The sequence below is a fragment of the Leopardus geoffroyi genome, chromosome C3 (genome assembly GCF_018350155.1).
Source record: "Leopardus geoffroyi isolate Oge1 chromosome C3, O.geoffroyi_Oge1_pat1.0, whole genome shotgun sequence".
Taxonomy (NCBI): domain Eukaryota; kingdom Metazoa; phylum Chordata; class Mammalia; order Carnivora; family Felidae; genus Leopardus; species Leopardus geoffroyi.
The window spans coordinates 49,581,564-49,605,453 of record NC_059338.1 but is presented as its reverse complement, the minus strand read 5'-3'; the positions used below and the strand labels follow the sequence as shown (position 1 = coordinate 49,605,453).

Below are 23,890 nucleotides of genomic sequence, written 5' to 3'. Positions count from 1 at the left end.
CTCTTTTCCTCTCTTTTTAAATTTCCCGCACCCCTCTTCTTCCCCGCCTCCCCGCGCCGTCCCCACTTTCCGCGGCAGCTGGCGGGACCCGCACCGCGCGCAGCCGGGCGGCCGGGCGCAGAGAGGGTCTTTGGCAAGAAGGCGGGACCGGCCGGATGAATAGCTCGGTGTCCGATTTTTCCTGCCTTCGGTGGCAGTTCCTCCTCCGCTTCGTTACTCGATTGCACACGCGGCCGGGCCCTCGGCCCTCGATTGCTCCGGCCTATCACCCTGGGATGCCGCCTGCCGCCGCCACCGCCGCGGCTGCCGGGCTTGTGGGATCGGTGGCGGAGCCGGAGCCGGAGCCGCGGCGCGAGCCGTGGCCTGAGAGTTAGGGGGCGGGCCGGCTCATTCCTGGGGTGGGGGCCGAGGACTGGCGGGCGAGAACCCGGGGCCACCGCCCCCCTTCCCCGAGGGAGCGGACCCTCCGAGCCTCTGAGGCGGCGGCGGCGGCGGCGGCGGGAGCCGGTCAGAGGGGGCGGCCCCTGGCGGCGACGCCCCCAGCCCTGCCCTGCCCGGCCCCACTGCATCCCCAGCCCTAGCGCGGTCTGGCCGCGAGAGACGCCGGCGAGGGCTGAGCGAGGCGGCTCCGCGGGGGCAGGCGGGCGAGCCGCCCCTCCCGGGTCCTTCCACGTCCCCTCCCGGGAGGGACCCACACCTGAGCCCGGACCCACCCCCGGCCGGGGCCACGCTGGATCCGCCTCCCGGCCTGGGTCCCGCCCGCTGGCTGCAGGTGGGCTGCAGCGCCCGAGCCGCGGGCAGTGGGCGGCGGGGAAGGAGGTGAGCCGCGTCGGTGCCGGCTGCCGCTCGGGTGCTTGCCCCCCGCCGCTGCGCTCTCTTCCTTCCCTTCCCGCAGGCAGGGCGCGGAGCCGCGCGCCCGCCCCGCCGCCGCCTTGTCCCTCCGGGGCACCATGGAGCTCTCCCCGTCGTCCGGAGGAGCCGCGGAGGCGCTGTCCTGGCCGGAGATGTTCCCCGGGCTGGAGTCCGACTCGCCTCTGCCTCCGGAGGAGCTGGAAGCGGTCGTCCCAGTCGGCGGGGCCGTGGCTGGAGGCATGTTGGATCGGATCCTGCTGGAGTCCGTGTGCCAGCAACAGAGCTGGGTCCGGGTGTACGGTAAGGACCGCAGGCCACCCTAGAGGCTGGTGTTTCTTGCCTTTGCTCGCGCTGAAATTCATCCCTAGGCTCCAGTCCTGGCCTCAGTCCCCATCCATCGTGGGTCAGTCTCGCACATCCCTTTTTTGTTGCGGCGTGCGTTTCTAACAAGTTTCTCCAGACTGGCACTCGGGAGAGAGGTGTCCTTTCAGGACGGTCTATGGACCTTTCTCAGGCACCCGCAGGGAGTTTAAGGTGGAATTGGGCTATGCAGACTTAGTTCTCAGGTGGTAACTTCAAGGGAACTGTCAACCGAAGTCTGATGGAACACACCATGGAATCAAGTGAACAGAGTTTCATGTCTGTTTCTTGAGGGGGGCAGGGCTGGAAGCCAAGATACCATGAAATAGCTTAGCAGTGGATAAGAAAATAAAATAGAATAACCAAAAAATATTTATTGGGTGGGAACAGACTCATTCATTTCTAACCTCTTTCTGAACCTCACTCGCCCAAAGGCAACCACTTAGTCCAAGGGGTGTGGATTGTGTCAGATTGCACTATTGTTTCGGATTCTCTTTGTAAAGTGACTGGGTTGCTACTCAGCAAGTTAAAAGTGATGAACACACTAAAACTTTCCCTCTCTGCATTCCTAGTAACCACCTCGTTAATTAAAACTGAATGATGAGATTCTATTAGGGGGAGCCTTGTGGCGGCATCAAAACCAAGCTGGCTTTGAAAACTCAGAGCCCAAGGATTTATAGCCTAGTGATATTCAGGACTCGGCTGTGCCTTTCCAAAATCTTGAAATGTCAAGATGTTTATCACTTAGCTCACGTGAACACAAGACGTTAGTAATGTGGCTGAATGCAAGAGGGCAAATTTGAAGCACCTGGAGTCAAACACAGCGTTAAGATGTTATCCTCCAGTCACGTGCATCTGCACCTGTAGCGATCAAGTACATTACGCTTTTCTTTTTTCTTTCTTCATCCTTCTGAAGAGGATATGTGTTTACTACTCAGGACTGATCCAGACTTAGAAGTTATCTCTGTGGATAGTTCAATTCATTTCAAGACTTCAAGTCCATCCCTATCAGAAAGATCTCAGAACTAGGAGTCCAGAATTTGAGTTTTGTTCTTGATTCTGCCACTAAGTGGCTATGAGATTTGAGGTAGATAAGGTTACTTTTTTTTTTTAACCTCTGATTCTTCATCTGTAAAAGGGGTGAATTGGATTAAATAATCTCTTAATGGCCCTTTTAGTCCAAAGAATCTTGGAGTTCTTATAACCAATTCTTGAGGATTTATGTATGTGCCACTTTATATTTTGTATGATGTTTATAAGTGGTTTTTGATGTTATTCTAAGTAACTGAAAGAATTAAAGCAAAGAAGCAGGAGATGATGCAGGGTCACCCAGTTCATTCTCAGCAGATTAAAAACTTTAGTACCTGATTTTCCATCCACCTGCTGATCCCACTTATCCGATAGTTTGTAACAAAGGTTGTGTTGATGAGGATCTGAAGATGAGCTGGAATTCGAGTATATTGTAGTTACACCATTTTCCCATTCTATCCTTTTCTATCCTTACTTCTTTCGCACATTGGTTTTTATGTAAAATTAGAGTTAGGGCCACGTTACTGCAAGAATATGTGTATATGATAATTTAGTATTTCAGTGTCTAAAACTATTCTGTCTGGATATTCTAGACCTAGCATGAATTACTGTACTTTGCATGTATCCCATTAGAATATGTGCATGTTTTTGTTCTCCTTTTAAAGGGGTAGATTTGTGAGGGTGTGTGTGTATACATATATACGTGTATGTATGTGTGTATGTGTATTCTTAACTATGTGTATATAAACATATATTCTCTTCTCACACACATGTACTGGGCATTTCAGTGTCAACTTGCAGACTTTCCACTGCATTGTAACATTTTTGTCTTTCCTATCGATTAACTAGAGGTTGTTTTTATTTTGATTTTTTTAATGTTTATTTATTTTTGAGAGAGACAGAGACAGAATGTAAGTGGGTTGGGGCAGAGAGAGAGAGGCAGGCACAGAATCTGAAGCAGGCTCCAGGGCTCCGAGCTGTCAGCACAGAGCCTGACGCGGGGCTTGAACTCACAAGCTGTGAGATCATGACCTGAACCGAAGTCCGACGCTCAACCGACTGAGCCACCCAGGCGCCCCTAGAGGTTGTTTTTATTTACTGTTTAGTACTACTATCCCTCCCTTAAGGCAGCTCATCCTGGATAGTACTTTGTTGTCTTGAGTTTGATATAAATATCCCAAAACTATCGGAATGATTCTTGGCTTTTCTGTGTCCTTAGCTAGTTTTTAAGATGTCTGTTGCATAACTTTGAAAAGCTTTGAAGTGAAAATAATAGCATGTAGAAAATGAACTTGGAAAACACTAGTTCATTTTGTTTTGTTTACTTGTTTGTCTTACGTGTTCAAAATCCTGATTGTTTTGGAGCATTTGGGTTCTTCTACACAATTTAAGGAGATGAATGAGTTTGGTCTGATGTTTTTAAAAGAAATTCAGAAACTGGGAATCCAGTCTAGAGTATACAACTGGGGATTGAGAACTGGGGTTTTCAATCTGTCTTTGCCACAAATTGGTTGTCTAACTTTGGGTAAGTAATTTTAACTTCGTGGCTCTAGGTTTCTACATAAAATGTAGAATCTGGAGTAATTGGTATCTGTGGTCCATTTTAGCCTTACAGTTGTCTGATTCTGTGGCCTGCCCTATTATTTTACCTACAACTTGGCCTGCCAATTCCAGTCTGACTCTTGGGGACAGGCATCAAGAAAGCCCTTAATAAGTTTAAATCATGATTGTCACGGGCTTCTGGGGAGCACTTTTATCAAAAGGTCAATGAACTTAGTTTTGTAAAGCAGGAATGTTGAGGGCAGATGTATATTTGTTTGAAGTGTTTTGACAAGATAGGGAGGTGGGGAATGGGGTCTTGCTCAGGTGTAGCTCATCTAGTTTTGAGCCCTAACCTGAAATAGCCATGTGGATTTTAAAAGTGCAAAGTAAGGAAGGAGCTGTATTAAGTGCTCCTGGCTTCTGGCTATGGTTCACATCCTCTATAGTGTACTTATGTTTGAAATCAATATGCAAACAAACAAACAAATGGCAGTAACAGTCCCCCCCTCCCCGCCCCCACCTAATGCCTTAACAGAAACTTTTGAAAACAATATTTTATTAGTTTGCCTCATGAAATTTGAAGACTAGGCACTGTTTTAAGTTTGCTGTTGACTATTTTGTTAATGATACTTCTATTTGGAGTTTTGTGTATTGCCAGGATTGGAAAACTTTGTCTGGAATATGTCAGAGCCTTATAATAGGTAGATGTATATTTAGAACACAAATGCATGTCTTTGAGACATAACTAAGAGAACATATTTATGCTGCCCTATCCTTCATTTCCTTTTAGTTATAAAATGTTTCATTTGTTTATTATAGTATTATAATAAATTGTGCCCATGCCCTGTCAAGACTATAAAATGTTTGACACCAGGAAGTCTGTCTAGTTTGTCTTTGTATTCCTATCTTGCCAGCCCCTTCATTGTCACTGTGTCTAGCAGATTGGTACCTTGCTCATAGTCAGTGTCTGTTGAATGTCGATCCATCTGTCCTATGACCATCCATATCCCAACCTGACTGACTGACTGTTATGGGTGGCAGAGTAGCTTAAACAAAGGCATGCCACAAACAGCTAAATATGGATGCAGAATCCAAGAGCATCAAATGCAGAACATTTTTCAGATATTTATAGCCTCAAAGCAAAGTCAATTGGCTGAAAAAGCACAGCAGCCTAGCAAAAGGAAACGGGAGCGGCAAAGCCAGCCTCCCTGTCTGTGCTTTCTGGTAAACAATGAGAACATTAAAATTAACTACTTTACCATGAATGGATGGCGAGTGCAGGTCACTGGGAGCAACTGAAGATACCAGTCTCCAGTAGTACATGCATTGGAGCTTTACCCCCATCAGCACAACAGGTCTGCAAATGTATGTACAGATGTGCTCTCCGATAACTAGAGGGAAAATACAGTTACCACACTAAAGTGCTCACCAAGAAACCATAGTTTTGATTTTAATAGTATAAGCAGGACTATCTAACGTATTCACTTAATAGAATGAATAATATCAATATCATTGCTTACCATTAAGCTAGTATGTAGCTCATTATTTATTGATGACTGATAGGGATCTGCTGGAGATTTTCTAAAGGCTTGTACTATTTCAGCAAGCAGAAGAAGAGAGACTTAATCATACTGCATCCTATCCCGTATAATTCTACAAATGTGACAATGAGAATTTGGCAGGAATTTCTCATGGACTAGATAGGTGTTGAGGGGGGAGGCAGAAGTTTTCCCTGTTTATAGTAAATAATTTTGCTTATGTTTCATGAATTAGGACAAAGGATGAGATATGTTTCATTGCATTTTTAGAGAATATGTCTGTCTTTGCTTAAAACATTGCAACCCGTTAACAAGTCCAGGAAGTTGTTTCATTTTGGTCCAGTATGAATTAGATGTGACCAACTCACTGGTTTTATACAGAATGTTCTCAACATAATTAACTTTGAATATTCTCAGTGAATCACTTATTCTTACATGTCTTAACTATGTACCCCCTGCATGACTTCTGTGTTGTATTAATGTGTGGATGAATGAATTTGTTCAACCAAGTTTTGTGTGCTGTAGCTAATTGATTGTTTGAATAAAATCAGTGAATGTGTACCCAATACATCCCCAAACATGTTCATGTTACTTAAGTGTTCTAATTTCCTCAAATACTGTAAATTGAACTTTTATAATTATAAATATTTTACCAATTCTTGGGATTTTAAGTTTGAGTTCAATACTTAGGATGTGGTATTAGCTTTGAATGTTGACACATTAATTTACAATGATTTCCAAATAAATTTTATGTACATTAGGAGTAGAAAATTGTTCATTGAAGTAAGAGAGAATGATCAGGAATGCTTAGGCATATACTGTTTATGCTTCTCCCTTTTTTCCTTTGAGAGAAAACTTGTAAATCTCACTTAAATTGTATATTCTGTCTGGGGCACCTGGGTGGCTCAGTTGGTTGAGCGTCCAACTTTGGCTCAAGTCATGATCTCACAGTTTGTGGGTTTGAGCCCTGTGTGGGGCTCTGTGCTGACAGCTCAGAGCCGGGAGCCTGCTTCGGATTCTGTGTCTCCCTCTCTCTCTGCCCCTCCCCTGCTTGCATTCCATCACTCTTTCTCAGAAATAAACATTAAAAAAATTAAAAAAATAAAATGTATATTCTGTTAATATTTACAGACATGGACAATTTCCTTTATTGTAGCTTAGTACTTTTCTACTCCCTGTCATGTTGGTTTATTGCTATTTCATTTTCAAAGAATGACAGTATTTTTGAAGAATAGAACTATATACACTTATAATCTCTTTTCCATAACCATTTGGACTACAGTGTTTCAAAATTCACAAAATTTTTTTGATTTTAGAAAATATGGTGTACATATAATGACATAACCCCCTTAATTGAGTCTGTAGCAGTGTCCAGGAATCAGTCATGTTAATACCTCTGTAGTTAAGTAAGTAAAAATCCACACTAAGTATGGTGTAAGACTATAAATAGTGTTATGTAGGGTGAAGGTCACATTTTACTGCTGAAGAAATTATGAAGAAAGCGTTTTCAGAACTTTTTGGATTTAGGAATTACGGGTATGGAGTTGAGGATATGTGTACGTTTTCTGACAAATAATACAAAGTTCTAGAATGCACCTGTTTGGGAATAGTTCACTTATTATTTTTTTTTGAGAATCGTTATAAGGATTGCCTTTATCTTTTCTACATCATAAAATTCAGCACATACACTTTAAAAAACGACGTACAATTGTGTCTCATGTTGAATGAAATAAATTGATTTGCTAAGAAAAAAAGGAATTCACGTGACAGAGCAAGTTTTACTGAGATTCCTAAGGAAGTGGTGGCAAGGCAGTGGTTTCTAATGCTTTCTTTCATTAGAAAGAAGGATGAGGTAAGTTGAACCCGAGGATTTATGTAATTGTTCTTTGCAGTTGCTCTCTTCAGTAGCACAGAGTGATTTGATCACCTTTTAAAGTAGGTGAACCACAAAAAAAAACATTCAACTAATGCCTGAGTTAATCCAGAAAAAATTTAGTTGTCTGTTCCCTGTCCCTCCCTATTGGAATAACTTTTAAGTAACTAGAGAGGTGTTTGGTCTTGTAAACCAGGAGGAGGAGTTGGAAGTGTGCTGAGGGCACTACTGAAATTGCTTCACCTTGTGTTGGCAGATGGATAATTGCTCTCTGATGTTTGTAAAGACACCTTTCTTCCCAAAGGCTATCAAGTGCTTCACAAGACCTATAGGTAGAGAACGCTTTACAAATCTAATGTAGCTTATTTTCTAATGATAAGGTAGCCATCAAGAAATATCCACTATGAAGGTGGCAGAGGAAAAGATGTGAAGTTGGTAGTGTTAGTGAGTCTACTGTAAACAAAAATAAAAACTGAATCCTTGAAGGCATGACAGAACTTCCTTTGCTAGGTCGTGCTGCACAGCTTAGCATCTTCCTTATCTCTACAGCAGGGTTCCTATGTTAGGAGTCTGAGTTTTGCCTTCCCTGACCAAGTGTTGGTGACATTAATTAGTTGCCCAAGTCTCCTTTGCTCCTAAGAATCCAGTTTAGATCCTGATTGCATTCTTATTCCTCCATAATTTGTCTTCAACGTTGCTCACGTTCCCATCGTGTCATTTTCAGTAGGATTTCTAAAAGTCCCTCTTAACTGACTCCTGAGTCTAAAAAATTGGTAATACTTGCAGATACTGTTTGGGAGAGCAAACATTTACAAAGGAAAATGTTTAACATAAGGCAAGAGAACAAAATTCAAAAGAATAGTGTGGGAAGTTAAAAAGAAACTTGAAAGTTGATAGTCCTAAATATTTTTCAAAACAATCCTTTAGGTTACCTCATTAAGGAAACTGGCTCAGGAAGTTTAGCTTATTCCCAAAATTGGAGACAAATTCCACAGTTTGTCAGGATTAGAACTCTAACCTCAGATTCCTCAGCCTCTTGTTTTAGCTTCTAGATCTTACTGCTTTCCCTTAGGGAGATGGCCTTTCAAAGCTGAAGGTCAGGAAAACTCGACAGTGAGAAATACCAGATTGTTAGTTTCACAGTCTTTAAGGGAAATGCTGGAAGTACCATTACCTAGGTAACAGAAAACAAAAATGGACAAAACATTCAGAAAGTAGGAGGATGAGAATAATCTCATAGTGATTGTTAGAGGTAGAGCAGAGGAATGTTTAGATATGTTTCATCTCTAAATTTTTTGTCCATAAATTCTTTAAACTTTTTTTTTTTTAATTAGGCTCCATACATACCCAATGTGGGGCTTGAACTCACAATCCTAAGATCAAGAGTTGGATACTCTACCGACTAAGCCAGCCAGGTGCCCCATCCATAAATTCTTTATTTTGCAGTTGCAAGTAATGTTTTAAGGAAATTTGAATGTTTCATTTATGATACTTAGAACCCTGGGTAATACCTAATAACTTTCTACCTTTTAATTTCTGATCTCTCTGATTCATATCATTAAAAATTTAGTACCTTTTTTCTTATTATGAATATAATAGTGCTTAATGTAAAGAATTTGAGTTGTAGGAAAATGCAAAGAAAATTAAAGTTACCTGTAATTATACCTTTTAGAGATAACTGTTCTTTTAATATTCTGTTGTATTTTATCCCAGTCTTTTCTGTGTAAAAATGTACTTTTTAAAATATGTTTGGTATCATATTGCATATATTTTTTTTAATATTTATTTTTAAATATTTGTTTTGTTTTGAGAGAGAGAGAGAGAGAATGAGTGGGGGAAGAGCAGAGAGGGAGACACAGAAGGCTCCAGGCTCTGAGCTGTTAGCACAGAACTCAACACGGGCCTTGAACCCATAAACCACGAGATCATGACCTGAGCCAAAGTAGGATGCTTAACTGAGCCACCCAGGAGCCCCACATATATATTTTTTAGAGTTTATTTTGGGAGAGAGAGAACAAGCAGGGGAGGGGCAGAGAGAAAGGGAGAGAGAGAATCCCAAGCAGGCTCTGCACTGTCAGTGCAAAGCACTATGTGGACTTCGAACCCACTACCTGGGTCAAAATTTTGACTCCTGAGTCAAAATCAGGAGTCCCATGCTTAATCGATTGAGCCACCCAGGCGCCCCTCATGTCGTGTATATTGTAAATCTTGCCTCTTTTCTAACTGTAATTTCTTAGGTTTTTGAAAATGTTTAAAGTTTTTTCAAACATATTTTTGTTTTTAAATTTTATTTAATTTTTTAAATGTTTATTTACCTTAGAGAGCACAAGCAGTGGAGGGGGAGAGAGAGAGGGAGACACAGAATCCGAAGCAGGCTCCAGGCTCCAAGTTGTCAGCACAGAGCCAGATGCGGGGCTCGAACCCACGAACCATGAGATCATGACCTGAGCCAAAGTTGGCCGCTTAACCAACTGAGCCACCCAGGCTCCCCTGTTTTTAAATTTTATTTAAAAAATAAGTATAACAGGCGCTCATTCGGTGGCTCATTCGGTTAAGCGTCTGACATCAGCTCAGGTCATGATCTCACGGTTTGTGAGTTTGAGCCCCACATCAGGCTCTGTGCTGTCAGTACAGAGCCCACTTCAGATCCTCTGTCTCCCTCTCTCTCTGCCCCTGTCCCACTTGCTCTCAAAAATAAACAAACATTAGGAAAAATAAAAAGCTATAACATTTCCTTCTTTCAATATTTCGAAGATACAAAAGGATATTCTGTGAGGTCTCTCTAAACCCCTCCTCCCCACCCTTCACTTACCGTCTGGCAGGCAATCATTGTTCGCACAATCAATAAATGTTTGAAATTCTTGTATATCCTTCCATACCTATTCCCTGCGCAGAGAAACAGATAAATAGGTATGTAGAAACTCTGCCAAGATTGGGGTCCAAAAAAATTTCGTTGACAAAAATGCAAGGTCATGTTTTTTTCCGAGGTTAATGAATGGACTGGACAAAGGAAGTTGGCTGGGAGTTCTGGGGTCTGGAGCCAGCTGTTAATTGCTTTATATTTGAATTGATATCATCATAGTTTTTACTGTGCGTATGCTTTCTTCTCCTTTTTGACACAAATGATAACCCGTTATAGGAATTTATCTGCACCTTGTGTTATTCCTGCCTCATATTCCCTCTCTATACACACTTATCAATATATTTTTTTTTTTTTTTTTTTAACATTTATTTATTTTTGAGACAGAGAGAGACAGAGCATGAACAGGGGAGGGGCAGAGAGAAAGGGAGACACAGAATCTGAAACAGGCTCCAGGCTCTGAGCTGTCAGCACAGAGCCCGACGCGGGGCTCGAACTCACGGACCGTGAGATCATGACCCGAGCTGAAGTCGGACGCTTAACCGACCAAGCCACCCAGGCGCCCCAATATATTTTTGATATAGTTTCCTGTCAGTGTATAAAGCAGCTCCTCATTCTTTTTGTGGCTGTGTAATGCCTGAATGAATCACAATTTATTTAACCAGTCCCCAGATTTGCTGGTACAAGTGATAGTGCAGGGAATTATCTTGAATATAAATCATTTTGCTTGTGTATGAATATTTTTGTAAAAAAATTCACAGAATCATTATCAAAGATATGTATACTTGTAATTTTGAAAGATAATCCCAAATTGCTCTTCTTACAGGTTGTAACTATTTATATTTCACCAGCAGTGTATGAGAGTGCCCATCTCTCTACACATAGGGAATTATCAAGAATTTTTGATTCTGACAATCTAAATGATAAAAATAGTTTAATTTTTTCTATCTCTTACATTGATTATCTCACAGAGGCATTTAAAAATATCCTTTTCTGTGCATTGTACATATCTTTTGCCCATTTTTACTGGTTATTGGGTCTTTTTCCTAGTGATTTGTAGGAACTCTTAAATAAGGAGGTTTTTATCTGTGATGAGTTGCCAATATTTTCATTTGTCTTCCCCTCCATGAGAAAATAATTTTTATGCATTTGAATGTATCAGTCTTTTCTTTTATGGCTTTGTGATTTTATGTTACAGTTAGTATGGCCTTTCCTAGTCTGAGGTTATAAAATAATTCTTCCACGATTTGTCCAGTACTTCTTTGCTTTCATTTTTTACATTTAAATCTTTGATCCATTTGGAATTCATTCTGCCATAAGGTATGAGATATAGATACAATTTCATTTTTAGAAAGATGGTTTTCCAGTTGTCCTAATACCATTTGTTCAATAATCCATCTTTTCTCCACTGATTTAAGATGATTTCTCTATCCTTCAGTAGATTGCCATTTGTATTTTGGTTTCTTTCAAGAATTTTCTACTCTGTTCTATTGGTCTATCTATATTGATATGTCAGTATCATGCTGTTTTATTACTGAACCTTTATAATATGAAAATGTAATTGGTTAATGAGTCTAATTCAACATAACTTATTTAACTATTATCCTATTTTAGACATCAACAATTTCCCAAATTTTTGTATTAATAGTCTACTGATTGTTTTTGTGTACAAGTGCTTACATTGAACTTTTCACTATTTCCTTAGGCTGAATTCCTAGAAGAGTATGTTCTTATTTTATTAAAATTTTTTTTAAATGTTTATTCATTTTTGAGAGAGAGAGAGAGAGAGATCATGCATGGGGGAGGGGCAGAGAGAGAGAGAGAGAGACAGAATCTGAAGCAGGCTCCAGGCTCTGAACTGTCAGCACAGAGCCTAACGTGGGGCTCAAGCCCATGAACCATGAGATCATGACCTGAGCCGAAGTCGGACACTTAACCCACTGAACCATCTGGGCGACCCCTAAAGAGTATGTTTTTAAAATCCTGAGAAGTTAGTGCCAAATTGGTGTGACCTTCCTAAAGGCAATTCCTACCCCAAATGTATAAAATTATGGCTCATAATTTATTTTATTTAAAAAAAATTTTTTTCATATTTATTTATTTTGAGAGAGAGAGAGAGAGCACACACACATAAGTAGGGGAGCGGCAGAGAGAGAGAGAGAGAGAGAGAGAGAGAGAGAATATCCCAAGCAGGCTCCAACGCTGTCAGTGCAGAGCCCAATACAGGGCTTGAACTTACGAACCATGAGATCATGACCTGAGCTGAAATCAGGAGCCCGGCGCTTAACCGGCTGAACCACCCAGATGCCCTTTGGCTCATCATTTAAATCCTACTTCTGTACTGCTACTTTCACCATATTGAAGTATTTTTACATAGATTTCATGTAGTGTCTTAAGCATTATTTAGCACATATTAAAAGTCCTGAGGCTTCTTTTTTTTTTTTTTAATTTTTTTTTAACGTTTTATTTATTTTTGAGACAGAGAGAGACAGAGCATGAACAGGGGAGGGGCAGAGAGAGAGGGAGACACAGAATTGGAAGCAGGCTCCAGGCTCCGAGCCATCAGCCCAGAGCCCGACGCGGGGCTCGAACTCACGGACCGTGAGATCGTGACCTGAGCTGAAGTTGGACGCTCAACCGACTGAGCCACCCAGGCGCCCCAAAAGTCCTGAGGCTTCTAATGCTAACAACACTGCCTTTCAAAAATAGAGTTGTTTTTCCAATGGTATTCCTTTTCATTAATGGCGTATTCCAAATGAAGGAGGGAAGGACATGAGTATAGAGTCAAAGGAGTTGGTCTGGTTAAGGGTCAAATCCATGACTGTGGCTTTATATGATGTTAGACTCTCCAACTGAAATAACCTGAAGCTGGTATAGTTCATGTTAGAATTCACTCTTGGTGTGTACATTCTATAGGTTTGGACAAATGTATGACATGTATCCATTATTATAGTGTCACACAGAATATTTTCTTCCTCTTTTTTTTTAAGATTTTTTTTTTCACCGTAATCTCCACATCCAACACAGGGCTTGAACTCACAACCCCAAGTTCAAGGGTTGCATGCTCTACCCACTGGGCCAGCCAGATGCCCCTCATACAGAATATTTTTACTGCCCTTTATCTTCTGTGCTCTGTTTATTCATCTCTCCATGTCCCTTACCCCCTAACCTGTGGCAACCTGATGGCAATTGCTGTTTTCACTGCGTCCATAGTTTTGCCTTTTTCAGAATTCTATATAGTTGGAAACATACTCAAATGCTTTTATCAGCTGTTTCGTTTAGCATATAATATATAACCATAAGCTTGCCTTACTAAATCAGAAAGGAGCAAATTTAGAAAGGAGCAAAGTAGTTGAACTTTTAACAATGGTATCGAGCAGTTCGAGAGTGAAATGTATCCAGTTAATATTGTGTACTTACAGGAAATTTTGTTTGAATTAAATTTGGACAGGATATAATATGTAAGTATCGGGGCACCTAGGTGGCGCAGTCGGTTAAGCGTCCGACTTCAGCCAGGTCACGATCTCGCGGTTCGTGAGTTCGAGCCCCGCGTCGGGCTCTGGGCTGTTGGCTCAGAGCCTGGAGCCTGTTTCCGATTCTGTGTCTCCCTCTCTCTCTGCCCCTCCCCCGTTCATGCTCTGTCTCTCTCTGTCCCAAAAAATAAATAAACGTTGAAAAAAAAAAAAGTATCTTGTGCTTATGATTACCTTAGGCTTTACTGTGCACAACTTTGTGTATCTGTAAATTTCAAGATGACTCTGAGTGAGGAAACCCAAGGCCTTTCTAGTGCATGTTCCTGTTTTGAAATGGACTAGTTTTGTTCAGGTAGTTGGTGAGTAGTCTGTAGCAACAAAAAGATGGCCTGTACAATAACCATTAATGAAAGACATGTTTCAATATCTAAGAAAAGACTCTACCTTTAGTATTTTCTGGTTTCATAAAGACTTGATAGTTTTCCTTCTTATAGAAATGAAGATTTATATGTTTATTTTTTAATCTAGCTTGATAACATGGTTAAGAAAGAATAGCATCATCTGTGGTGATTCCTACTGAAATAGGTAATCCAGAAGATTTGATATGGCTATATTTCTTGCTGTTTTGGTTTTGCTAAGTCATTCTTTAAAAAAAAATTTTTTTTAATGTTTATTTTTGAAAATGAGAGAGAGAGAGACAGAGTACAAGTAGGGGAGGGGCAGAGAGAGAGAGGGAGACACAGAATCCAAAGCAGCTCCAGGCTCCGAGCTGTCAGCACAGAGCCGGATGCTAGGCTTGAACTCACGAGCTGTGAGATCACCCCCTTACCCGAAGTTGGACACTTAACCAACTGAGTCACCCAGGAGCCCCTGGAAGTCCTAAGTCATTCTTTTGCAAGTGCAAAGTAAATCAGTTTAAGTGGAAATTTTTAGTTATTTTCACTTTAGGTTGTGTTTTTGGTATACACCTCGATTGTGATGTCAGAGTGTCACGTTGAAGAGGCGTTACTATGTTATATCTATTGGCTGACAATCTTTCTTTTCCTGTAGCTAAATTGGCAATCATGTTTCTTTTATGTAATCAGTAGTGTTATTCCATTTAGTTGTAACCATATTGTATAAAATTATGTTTTTACAAAATTGCTTTTTTCCCCCTATAGTCTCAAATATCCTGCCTTTTTTTTTTCTTTCAACAAATTTATGAAACATGGTTAAGCTTTCTCTATTTTATTGGGGAAATAATCATGAAAAAGTTAATGCTTTAAATATTCTTCATGAAGTAAGATTAGAATCTGGGTAAGGTTGGAATCTGAGTTCCAATCCAGTACTTTTTTTTTTTTCTTTTTTCTTTTTCTTTTTTGAAAGATTACCCTATCTTTATTATCTCCGTTCATAGTTATTGTTTTCAATTTAATATGTTTGTATTAAAATGTATCACAAGCTGTTTAAAGTAGCATTTTAATGCTTTTCTAAATTGTTTTAGGATTTAGCATTAGGTCTTAGCTTCTCTGCATCTTTCAGAGCCATGTTGTTAATGGATATTCAGGGGTGCCTGGATGGCTCAGTCAGTTGAGTGTCCAACTAGAGCTCAGGTCATGATCTCACAGTTTGTGAGCTCGAGTCCCATGTCAGGTTCTGCTGACAGCTCAGAGCCTGGAGTCTGCTTCGGATTCTGTGTCTCCCTCTTTCTCCGCTCCTCCCCTGCTCATTCATTCATTCATTCTCTCTCTCTCTCTCTCTCTCTCTCTCTCTCTCAAAAATAAATAATAAAAAAAAATTTTTTTTTAAATGGATATTGAGTTCTTCATTGGTGAACTGCAGGAATAAAAGTGAAAATGCTTGAATAACCAGTAGGTTCTTTTTTTGTGTTTGTGTGGTAAACTATATATACTAAATTTCATTTTAACCATTTATAAGCATACAGTTCAAATATAGTCATGGGGCACATGGCTGGGCTCAATCTGTGGAGCATGGGACTCTTGATCTTGGGGTTGTGAGTTTGAGCCCCATATTGGGTGTAGAGGTTACTTAAAAATAAAATCTTAAAAAAAAAAAATGCAGTCACAGTGTTGTGTAACCCTCACCACTATCTATATTCAAACTTTTTTCATTATCCCTAAGAAACACTCCAGACCCAGTAAACAATAACTGTCCCTTTTCCTCTCCCACTGGTTTCTGGTAATCTCTATTCTTCTTCCTGTCTCTATGAATTTGCCTATTGTAGGTAATACATATAGGTTGAATCACACAATATTTGTCCTTCTGTGTTTGACATATTTCACAAAGTGCACGTATCATCCTTGTAGCCTCTATCAAAATTTCATTATTTTTAATGGCCAAATAATATTCCCTTGCATGTATATACCGCATTTTGTTTGTTCCTTCATCTGTTGAGGGGTACTGCGTTGTTTCCACTTCTTGGCTATTGTAAAAAATGCTGCGGGGGCTCCTGGGTGGCTCAGTTGGTTAAGCATTCAACTTTGGCTCAGGTCATGATCTCACAGTCTGTGAGTTCGAGCCCCGTGTGGGGCTCTGTGTTGACAGTTCAGAGCCTGGAGCCTGCTTCGGATTCTATGTCTCCCTCTCTCTCTGCCCTTCCCCTGCTCGCACACTGTCTCTCTCTGTCTCAAAAATAAACATTAAAAAAAAAAAAAAGGGGTGCTGTGAACACTGGCATGCAAATACCTTATTGAGAACTCACTGTCAGTTCTTTGGGATACATACCTAGAACTAGAATTGTTGGATTTTAAGGTTGTTCTGTTTAAATATTAAAGTATATATATTTTTATATATATTTATTGGAGTGGGGGGCGAGGAGGGGGGTGCAGAGAGAAAGGAAGAAAGAGAATTTTAAGCAGACTCCACTCAGCACAGAGCCCGATGCGAGGCTCTGACATGAGCTGAAATCAAGAGTCCATCGCTTCACCCACTGAGCCACCAGGCACCAGGTGGGAGTTCTCTCTAACCTTTTGAGAAACGGCCAACGTTTTCCGCATCATCTGTACCCTTTTACGTTCCTGTCTGCAATGCCCAAGGGTTCCAATTCTCCACGTCCTTGCCCACACTTACTTATTGTTGTTTTCCATTCTTTGTGGTTATAGCCATTCTACGAGGTGTGAAGTGGTATCTCGTTGTGGTTTTGATTTGCATTTCCCTAACGATTTGTGGTGTTGGGCATCTTTTCATGTGTTTTTTGGCCATTTTCAATATTTTTTGGGGAAAATATCTTTTCAAATCCTTATTTTATATTTGTCATAATTATCCTATATATTAATCATAACTCTAGTAACAGTGGCAATCATGAGCATAATTATAGCAACAACAATGATGACAAAGTGAAACTTCCTGGGTGCTTATTATGAGCGAGGCACAGTTCTGGGTACTTTATGCCTATGAATTTATTTAATCTTCGTGGATACCCTATGAGGTAAATACTGTTATCCTCATTTTGTAGATGAGGAATCAGAGGCATAGCGATCTAAAGGAACTTGTTCATGGGATATAGCAAGTACGTTGCTGATGTGGGATTTGAATCCAGGCAGTTTGCTCTTGAGTTATGTTCTTGACTATTATATAATTTGGCTTCTCACCGATAAAAAATTCAAACTCTTAGGGACGCCTGGGTGGCTCAGTCAGTTAAGCGACCGACTCTAGCTCAGGTCATGATCTCACAGTTCATTGATTTGAGTCCCACGATGGGCTCTGGGCTGACAGCTCAGAGCCTGGAGCTTGTTTCGGATTCTGTGTCTCCCTCTTTCTCTCTCTGCCCCTCCCCAGCTTGTGCTCTCTCTCTCTCTCTCAAAAATAAATAAACATGAAAAAAAATTCAAACCCTTTTTATAAAAAAGCATTTAGTGTGATGTTTGTTAATTTGAACCTTGAACCTGTAGTTTACCTATGTGTTTTATATAGCACCATAACGATAAAATAATGACATTTGATCTGCTGGATATGCTTTGAATGTCATGATGTTACTGAATATCTTTGTAGAGTTGTCCAAGTTTTATTAACTGGAGACAACATGAGAAAACTGTAGGTGGGTGAGTAGTGTGATATTTCTATATTTAATAAAGATTAAGTCTGTTAGCTATCTAAAATTTATGTATTTTTAGCAGTAATACAAAATAGGAAAATAGTTTTTTTGTTTTTTAAATAAAAGCATGCCTTTCTAGACCTCTTATTTATGTTGATGAAGCCACTGAGAATGCTGAAATTTAAGAGACCACACAATCTTAAGAGCCATGAGTTGTATTCATCTGGGGCATAGCTTTACTTATTCTAGGATTTACATTTCAAGTGGCTCTCCACTTTAATATCATTAATTCTAAAAAGGGGATCCACTTTCATAGAACCAGGTAAAGCCAAACATTGATCAGACCTTGGCCAAATAACAGACATTTTAGAATATTTATAGAATTCACATGTCCTTCTCTAAAAGCCAGGAACAGTGGCCTCTTGCTGGGTCTTACTTGCTTTCTCCTTAGTTAGTTCCTCTTAAACCTGGCTATCCTTGTGCTACATATGCTTTATAATTTAAACCTCTCCTAAGGTGTGTATTTCAAGGACTCAGAGACTTAAAGGATGATTCATATGCAGTAAGGTGTGTGAATCTGTTCTGAAATTTAACTTTTTTTCCTACTAATAGATTGCAGTTCTTCAAAATCTGTGATTCCTTAAGTTATGTACAATGTAGCAAGGTGTAGTGAGGATTAGTCTTAAATTCTGATCAGTTCATACATCTTTAAAAAAATGAGTTAATATGATATATTTGACGTGCAACAAACTATACACATTTAAAATATAATTTTTTTTTTTTAATTTTTTTTTTTTCAACGTTTATTTTTGGGACAGAGAGAGACAGAGCATGAACGGGGGAGGGGCAGAGAGAGAGGGAGACACAGAATCGGAAACAGGCTCCAGGCTCTGAGCCATCAGCCCAGAGCCCGACGCGGGGCTCGAACTCACGGACCGCGAGATCGCGACCTGGCTGAAGTCGGACGCTTAACCGACTGCGCCACCCAGGCGCCCCTTAAAATATAATTTGATAGGTTGGAATATGTTAATAACTGTGAAACCATCACCCCAATCAAGAAAATTTCTATTTCTCTTTTTCTCTAAAAAGTTTCCTTGCATCCCTTTGTAACCTGACTGCCGCATCCCTCCTACCATGTCACCGACAATCACTACTATGCTTTTTGTCTTTAAAGATTAGTTTTAGGTTTTTACGAATTTTGAATAAATGGAATCATACAGTATATACTTATTTCTAGTCTAGCTTCTTTCAGCACATTTTGGGATTCTTATTTAAAAATTTTTTTTTAATGTTTATTTTTGAGAGCGAGAGAGACAGAGTGTGATCAGCGGAGGGGCAGAGAGAGAGAGAGGGAGACATAGAATCCAAAGCAGGCTCCAGGCCCCAGGCTCTGGGCTGTCAACAGAGAGCCTGATATGGGGCTCGAAACCGCGAACTGTGGGATCATGACCTGCGCTGAAGTCCGACGCTCAGCTGACTGAGTCACCCAGGCGCTCCAGCACATTTTGAGATTTATCCATGTTATTTCATGTATCAGTGGTTAATTCCTTTGTATTGCTGAGCAGTATTGAATTCTGTTGGTTATTCCACAATTATTGATTAGTTCACTTTTGATGAACATTTGGGTTGTTGCCATGTTTTTGGCTATGACAAAACTTCTGAGAACATTTGTGTAAAAGTCTTTGTATAGATGTATGCGTTTATTTTTCTTGAGCAAGTATTAAAGAGTGGAATTACTGGGTCACGTGGGTGTATGTTTAACATTTTAAGAAACTACTAAACTGTTTTCCTAAGTGCTTGTACAGTTCCAGTTTGCCTGCCTTACCGTCACTCAGGATGGTCAGTCTTCGAGATTTTAGCTATTCTAAGAAATATGTAGTGATACCAATTGTGGTTTTAATTTGCATTTTTCCTGATGACTACTATGTTGAGCATCTTTTCATGTGCTTATCAGACGTTCTTCTGTCTTTTTAGTGAAGTGTCAAATCTTTTGTCCATTTTAAAATTGGGTTTGTTTTAGGGCACCTGGGTGGCTCAGTTGGTTAAGTGTCTGACTTTGGCTCAGGTCATGATCTCATGGTTTGTGAGTTCGAGCCCTGTGTTGGGCCCCGTACTGACAGCTCAGAGCCTGGAGCCTGCTCTGGATTCTGTGTCTCTGTCTGTCTGTCTGTCTCTCTCTCTCTCTCTGCCCCTCTCCTGCTCATGCTCTGTCCCTCTCTCTCTCAAAAATAAATAAACATTGAAAATTTTTTTAATTGGGTTTGTTTTATTGAGTTGTATGAATTCTTTTTTTTTTTTTTTTAATGTTTATTTATTTTTGAGACAGAGAGAGACAGAGCATGAATGGGGGAGGGTCAGAGAGAGAGGGAGACACAGAATCCGAAGCAGGCTCCAGAGAGCCCAACGCAGGGCTTGAACTCATGAACCGTGAGATGGTGACCTAAGCTGAAGTCGGAGGTTCAGCCGACTGAGCCACCCAGGCGCCCCAAGTTGTATGAATTCTTAATATATCTGCATGTAAATCATTAATCAGGTATGTGGTTTATTGTTGTTTATTCCCAGTCTGTGACTTCCCTTATCATACTCCTAACAGTAACTTCAAAGAATAGAAGTTCTTAATTTTGATGGTATTGATTTTTTTTCCCTTTTATGGGTTGTGCTTTGGGTATTTTATTTCAGAAATCTTTGAGGTGGCTGGCTGGCTCAGTTGGAAGAGCACGTGACTCTTGATCTCAGGGTCATGAGTTTGAGCACCATGTTAGATGTAGAGTTACTAAAAATGAGTAAATAAATAAATAAACTTAAAAAGAAAAAAGAAATCTTTGTCTAGCTCAAGATCACAAAGATTTTCTCCTGTGTTTTCTTCTAAAAGTTTTATGGAGCTCCTGGGTGGCTCATTCGGTTAAGCTTTCGACTTCAGCTCAGGTCATGATCTCGTGGTTCATGAGTTCAAGCCCCACATCGGGTTCCATGCTGACAGCTCAGAGCCTGGAGCCTGCTTCAGATTCTGTGTCTCCCTCTCTCTCTGCCCCTCCCCCGCTCATGCTCTGTCTCTCTCTGTCTCAAAAATAAACAAACGCTAAAAATAAATAAATAAACGTTTTATAATTTGAGGTCTATGATTTGTTTTGATTTTATTTTTGTATGGTGCAAAATAAAGATTTTGCAAAAAATTAATGAAAAAAATGTGGATATCTAATTGTTCCAGCACTATTTGTTGAAAAGGCTATTCTTTCTGCACTCAAATGCCTTTTCCTCTTTGTTGAAAATCAAATATATGTGGGTCTATATCTGGACTCTATTATACTCATTTGTCCTGTTGTCTATGTTGAATCATAAGCATACTATTTTGATTACTATAGTTTTTGTCTTTTTTTTAGGTTTATTTTCAGAGAGAGCAAGTGCACAAGCAAGGGCTGGGGTGCAGAGAGAGGGGGAGAAAGAATCTTAAGCAGTCTCCACGCTATCAGTGCAGTCTGATGTGGGGCTTGAGTTCACCAATCATGTGATCACGACCTGAGCCAAATCAAGAGTTGGACACTTAACCGACTGAGCCACCTAGTGTGCTGATTACTATCGTTTTATAATAAATTTTGAGTATAAATCCTCTTTGTTTTTCTTTTTAAAAGTTATTTTGGCTAGTCTAGGTCATTTGCATGCCCATATAAATTTTAGACTTAGCCTGATGGAGGATTTTGACTGAGGTTGTGTTGCATCTGTAGATCACTTTGGGGGAAAATTAATATCTTGACAATATCAAGTCTTTCGGTTTAGGAACACACTACATCTCTCTCTGTATTTTGTCTTTAATTTCTCTTTACAAAGTTTTCAGTGTACAGGTCTTGCACATTTTTTTGTTAAATTTACCCATAAGTATTTCATAATTTTGGTATTATAGATGGAGTGATTTAAAAATTTTTTAATTCAATTATTTGTTGCTGGTATATGGAACTAGAATAGATTTTTGCATTTCATCCTGTATTCTGCGGACTTGCTAAACTCATTTGTATTTCTAGTGGATTTTTTTTGTAGATAAAGTATTCTATATAGAGAATTGTATATATTGGCTGCATATAAAGAAGTTTTACTTTTTTTCCAAGGATGCCTTTTATTATTTTTTATTGCCTGATTACATTGACTAGAACTTCCAGGATAATGCTTAATAGAAGTGATAGGACAGACATCCTTCCTGATTTTAGGAGAAAAATTTTCAGTCTGTGATGTTAGCTTTAGGTTGTTTTGTTTTTCTGTAGATGCCCTTTACCAATTTGAAGACATTTTCTTCTATTCATAGTTTCCTGAGAGGGTTTTTTGTTTGTTTGTTTGTTTTAATCAGGAATGGATGTTGAATATTGTCAAAGCATTTTCTGCATTTTTTAAGATGATCATATTTTTTTTTCTTTTTTAGTCTGTTGATATTAATTACATTGATTTTTGAGCCTTAAACCAACTTGCCATCTTGACATAAACCATACCTGATCATGTGTTATTATCCTTTTTATATATTGCTTGATTTGTTTGATTTGATTTGCTAAAATTATATTGAACAATTTTGCATCTACATTCAATGAAGAATATTGGTTTGTGGTTTTCTTTTGATATGCCCCTGACTGGTTTCAGAGTGTGCTGAAATCATAGTATGCATTGTAAGGTATTTCATTTTTAGTTTTTGTAAGAGTTTGTATGGAATTGATAATTCCTTGTACATTTGGTACAATTCATCAGAGAAGCCATGTGGCCTTTTTTTTGTGGGAAATATTTTCACTTCAAGTCCAATTTCTTTTATAGATAAAAGGCCACTTATGTTACTCATTTCTTCTTGATGAGCTTTTATGGTTTGTGTCTTTGTAGGATTTTGTCAGTTTTGTCTCACTTGTCAAATATATCAGCATCAAATTGTTCATAGTATTTCCTTATTTTAATATCTGTAGAATCTCTAACAATGTTATCTCTCATACTCCTGATATTATAAATTTGTGTTTTCCCTATTTTATCCCCCATCAGTCTGGTTTAAGTTTATAAATTTTATTGATCTGAGAATTAGCTTTTGGTTTCATTGTCTTTTTAAATTTCTTTTCCTCTTTCTTTTCCTTCCTTCCTTCCTTCCTTCCTTCCTTCCTTCCTTCCTTCCTTTCTTTCTTTCTTTCTTTTGTATTTCACTGATTTCTGTTCCTTTTTTTAGAGTGAGAGTGCAAGCAGGGAGAGTGGCAGAGGGAGGGAGGGAGGGAGGGGGAGAGAGAGAGAGAGAGAGAGAGAGAGAGAGAGAGAGAGAAAGAGAAAGAGAGAAAGAATCTTAAGCAGGCTCCACACTCTGTATGGAGCCTGATGTGGGGCTCTATCCCACGACCCTGGGATCATGACCTGAGCTGAAATCAAGAGTTGAATGCTCAACCAACTGAGCCACCCAGGCACCCCCTGGGTCTTGATCTTTTATCTAGTCTTGCAACTGGGGTTTTTAGACTATATTTAGTGTGATTAATTATTTATATTTAATGTGATTGCTTGGGTTTAAATCGAATGGATGAGTTTAAATCTATCCTACTATTTATTTTTTATTTGTCCTATCTGTTCTTTTCTCTTGTAACACTTTTTGTATTGTGTGTTTTTTGTAATTCTTCTTTTTAGCTTTTTGTATTTATTGATTACTTTATAGTATCCTTCTTTTAGCTTATAACAGTCTACCTTCAAGTATAGTATAAGAACCTTCTAACATTATACTCCCATTTCTCACTTTCTGGACTTTGTGCTATTGTTGTCTTGCGTTTACTTCTAAAGTCCACAATAATACATTGTTTTGCTTTAAGTAGTCAGTTACCTTTCAAAGAGATTTAAATATGATAAAATAATTTTAGTTGCTCCAGGCAGAAGGGTGAATCTAGTCCTTATTAATCCATCTTGGCTGATAGCACATGTCCTTCTATATCTGGTTTGGGCCTGAATAACAGCACAGCGGGGGGCAGATCAGTAGTATTCTTTTTTTTCTGCAATTTCAAATCTGGTGTTTGTATATCCTCAGGGCTATATGATCTCAGAGCTAGTGGAAGTCTGACAATTGGGATTCTTTAGTGCCTTTTACTTTAGAGCTCCAAGGCGATCACCACGTTTCCTTCCTCTCACTCACATAGCTACCTAATTCAGTACAACTGAAACCTTCATGTGCTACTTTAAATTCCTTCACATATACCACAAACTGTTAATGGCATAGCCCTGACTACAAATTTCACAGCACATCTCTTCCGGTAAATGGTGGAGTGGAAGCTGGGAATGCTTATTTGACCTGAATAAATCACTGAAGCATTTTCTTCCCTTCTTTGAAGGTGCTGATTTTTG

At 39.7% G+C, this 23,890-nt stretch overlaps 1 protein-coding gene and 1 long non-coding RNA gene across 5 annotated transcripts in view; one reads left to right on the top strand and one right to left on the bottom strand.

The window, feature by feature from the left end:
* Nucleotides 1-255: 255 nt before the first annotated feature.
* Nucleotides 256-23,890, top strand: part of RASAL2 (RAS protein activator like 2) — a 362,757-nt gene continuing 339,122 nt past the window's right edge. For all 3 annotated transcript variants that reach the window (XM_045452784.1, XM_045452783.1, XM_045452781.1), the window contains exon 1: nucleotides 256-1,152. In XM_045452784.1, the coding sequence (XP_045308740.1) occupies nucleotides 951-1,152 (202 nt within the window). In that variant the 5' untranslated portion in view covers nucleotides 256-950. The remainder of the gene's footprint in view (nucleotides 1,153-23,890) is intronic.
* Nucleotides 3,962-23,890, bottom strand: part of LOC123585012 — a 43,395-nt gene continuing 23,466 nt past the window's right edge. The window contains exons 2-3 of one of the 2 annotated variants that reach the window (XR_006705839.1): nucleotides 10,007-10,080; nucleotides 3,962-5,174 (exon numbers count right to left, since the gene is read on the bottom strand). This is a non-coding gene — a long non-coding RNA (uncharacterized LOC123585012). Of the gene's footprint in view, nucleotides 5,175-7,547; nucleotides 7,957-10,006; nucleotides 10,081-23,890 lie in introns of those variants that run through there. The other variant, XR_006705840.1, reaches the window with a different exon arrangement.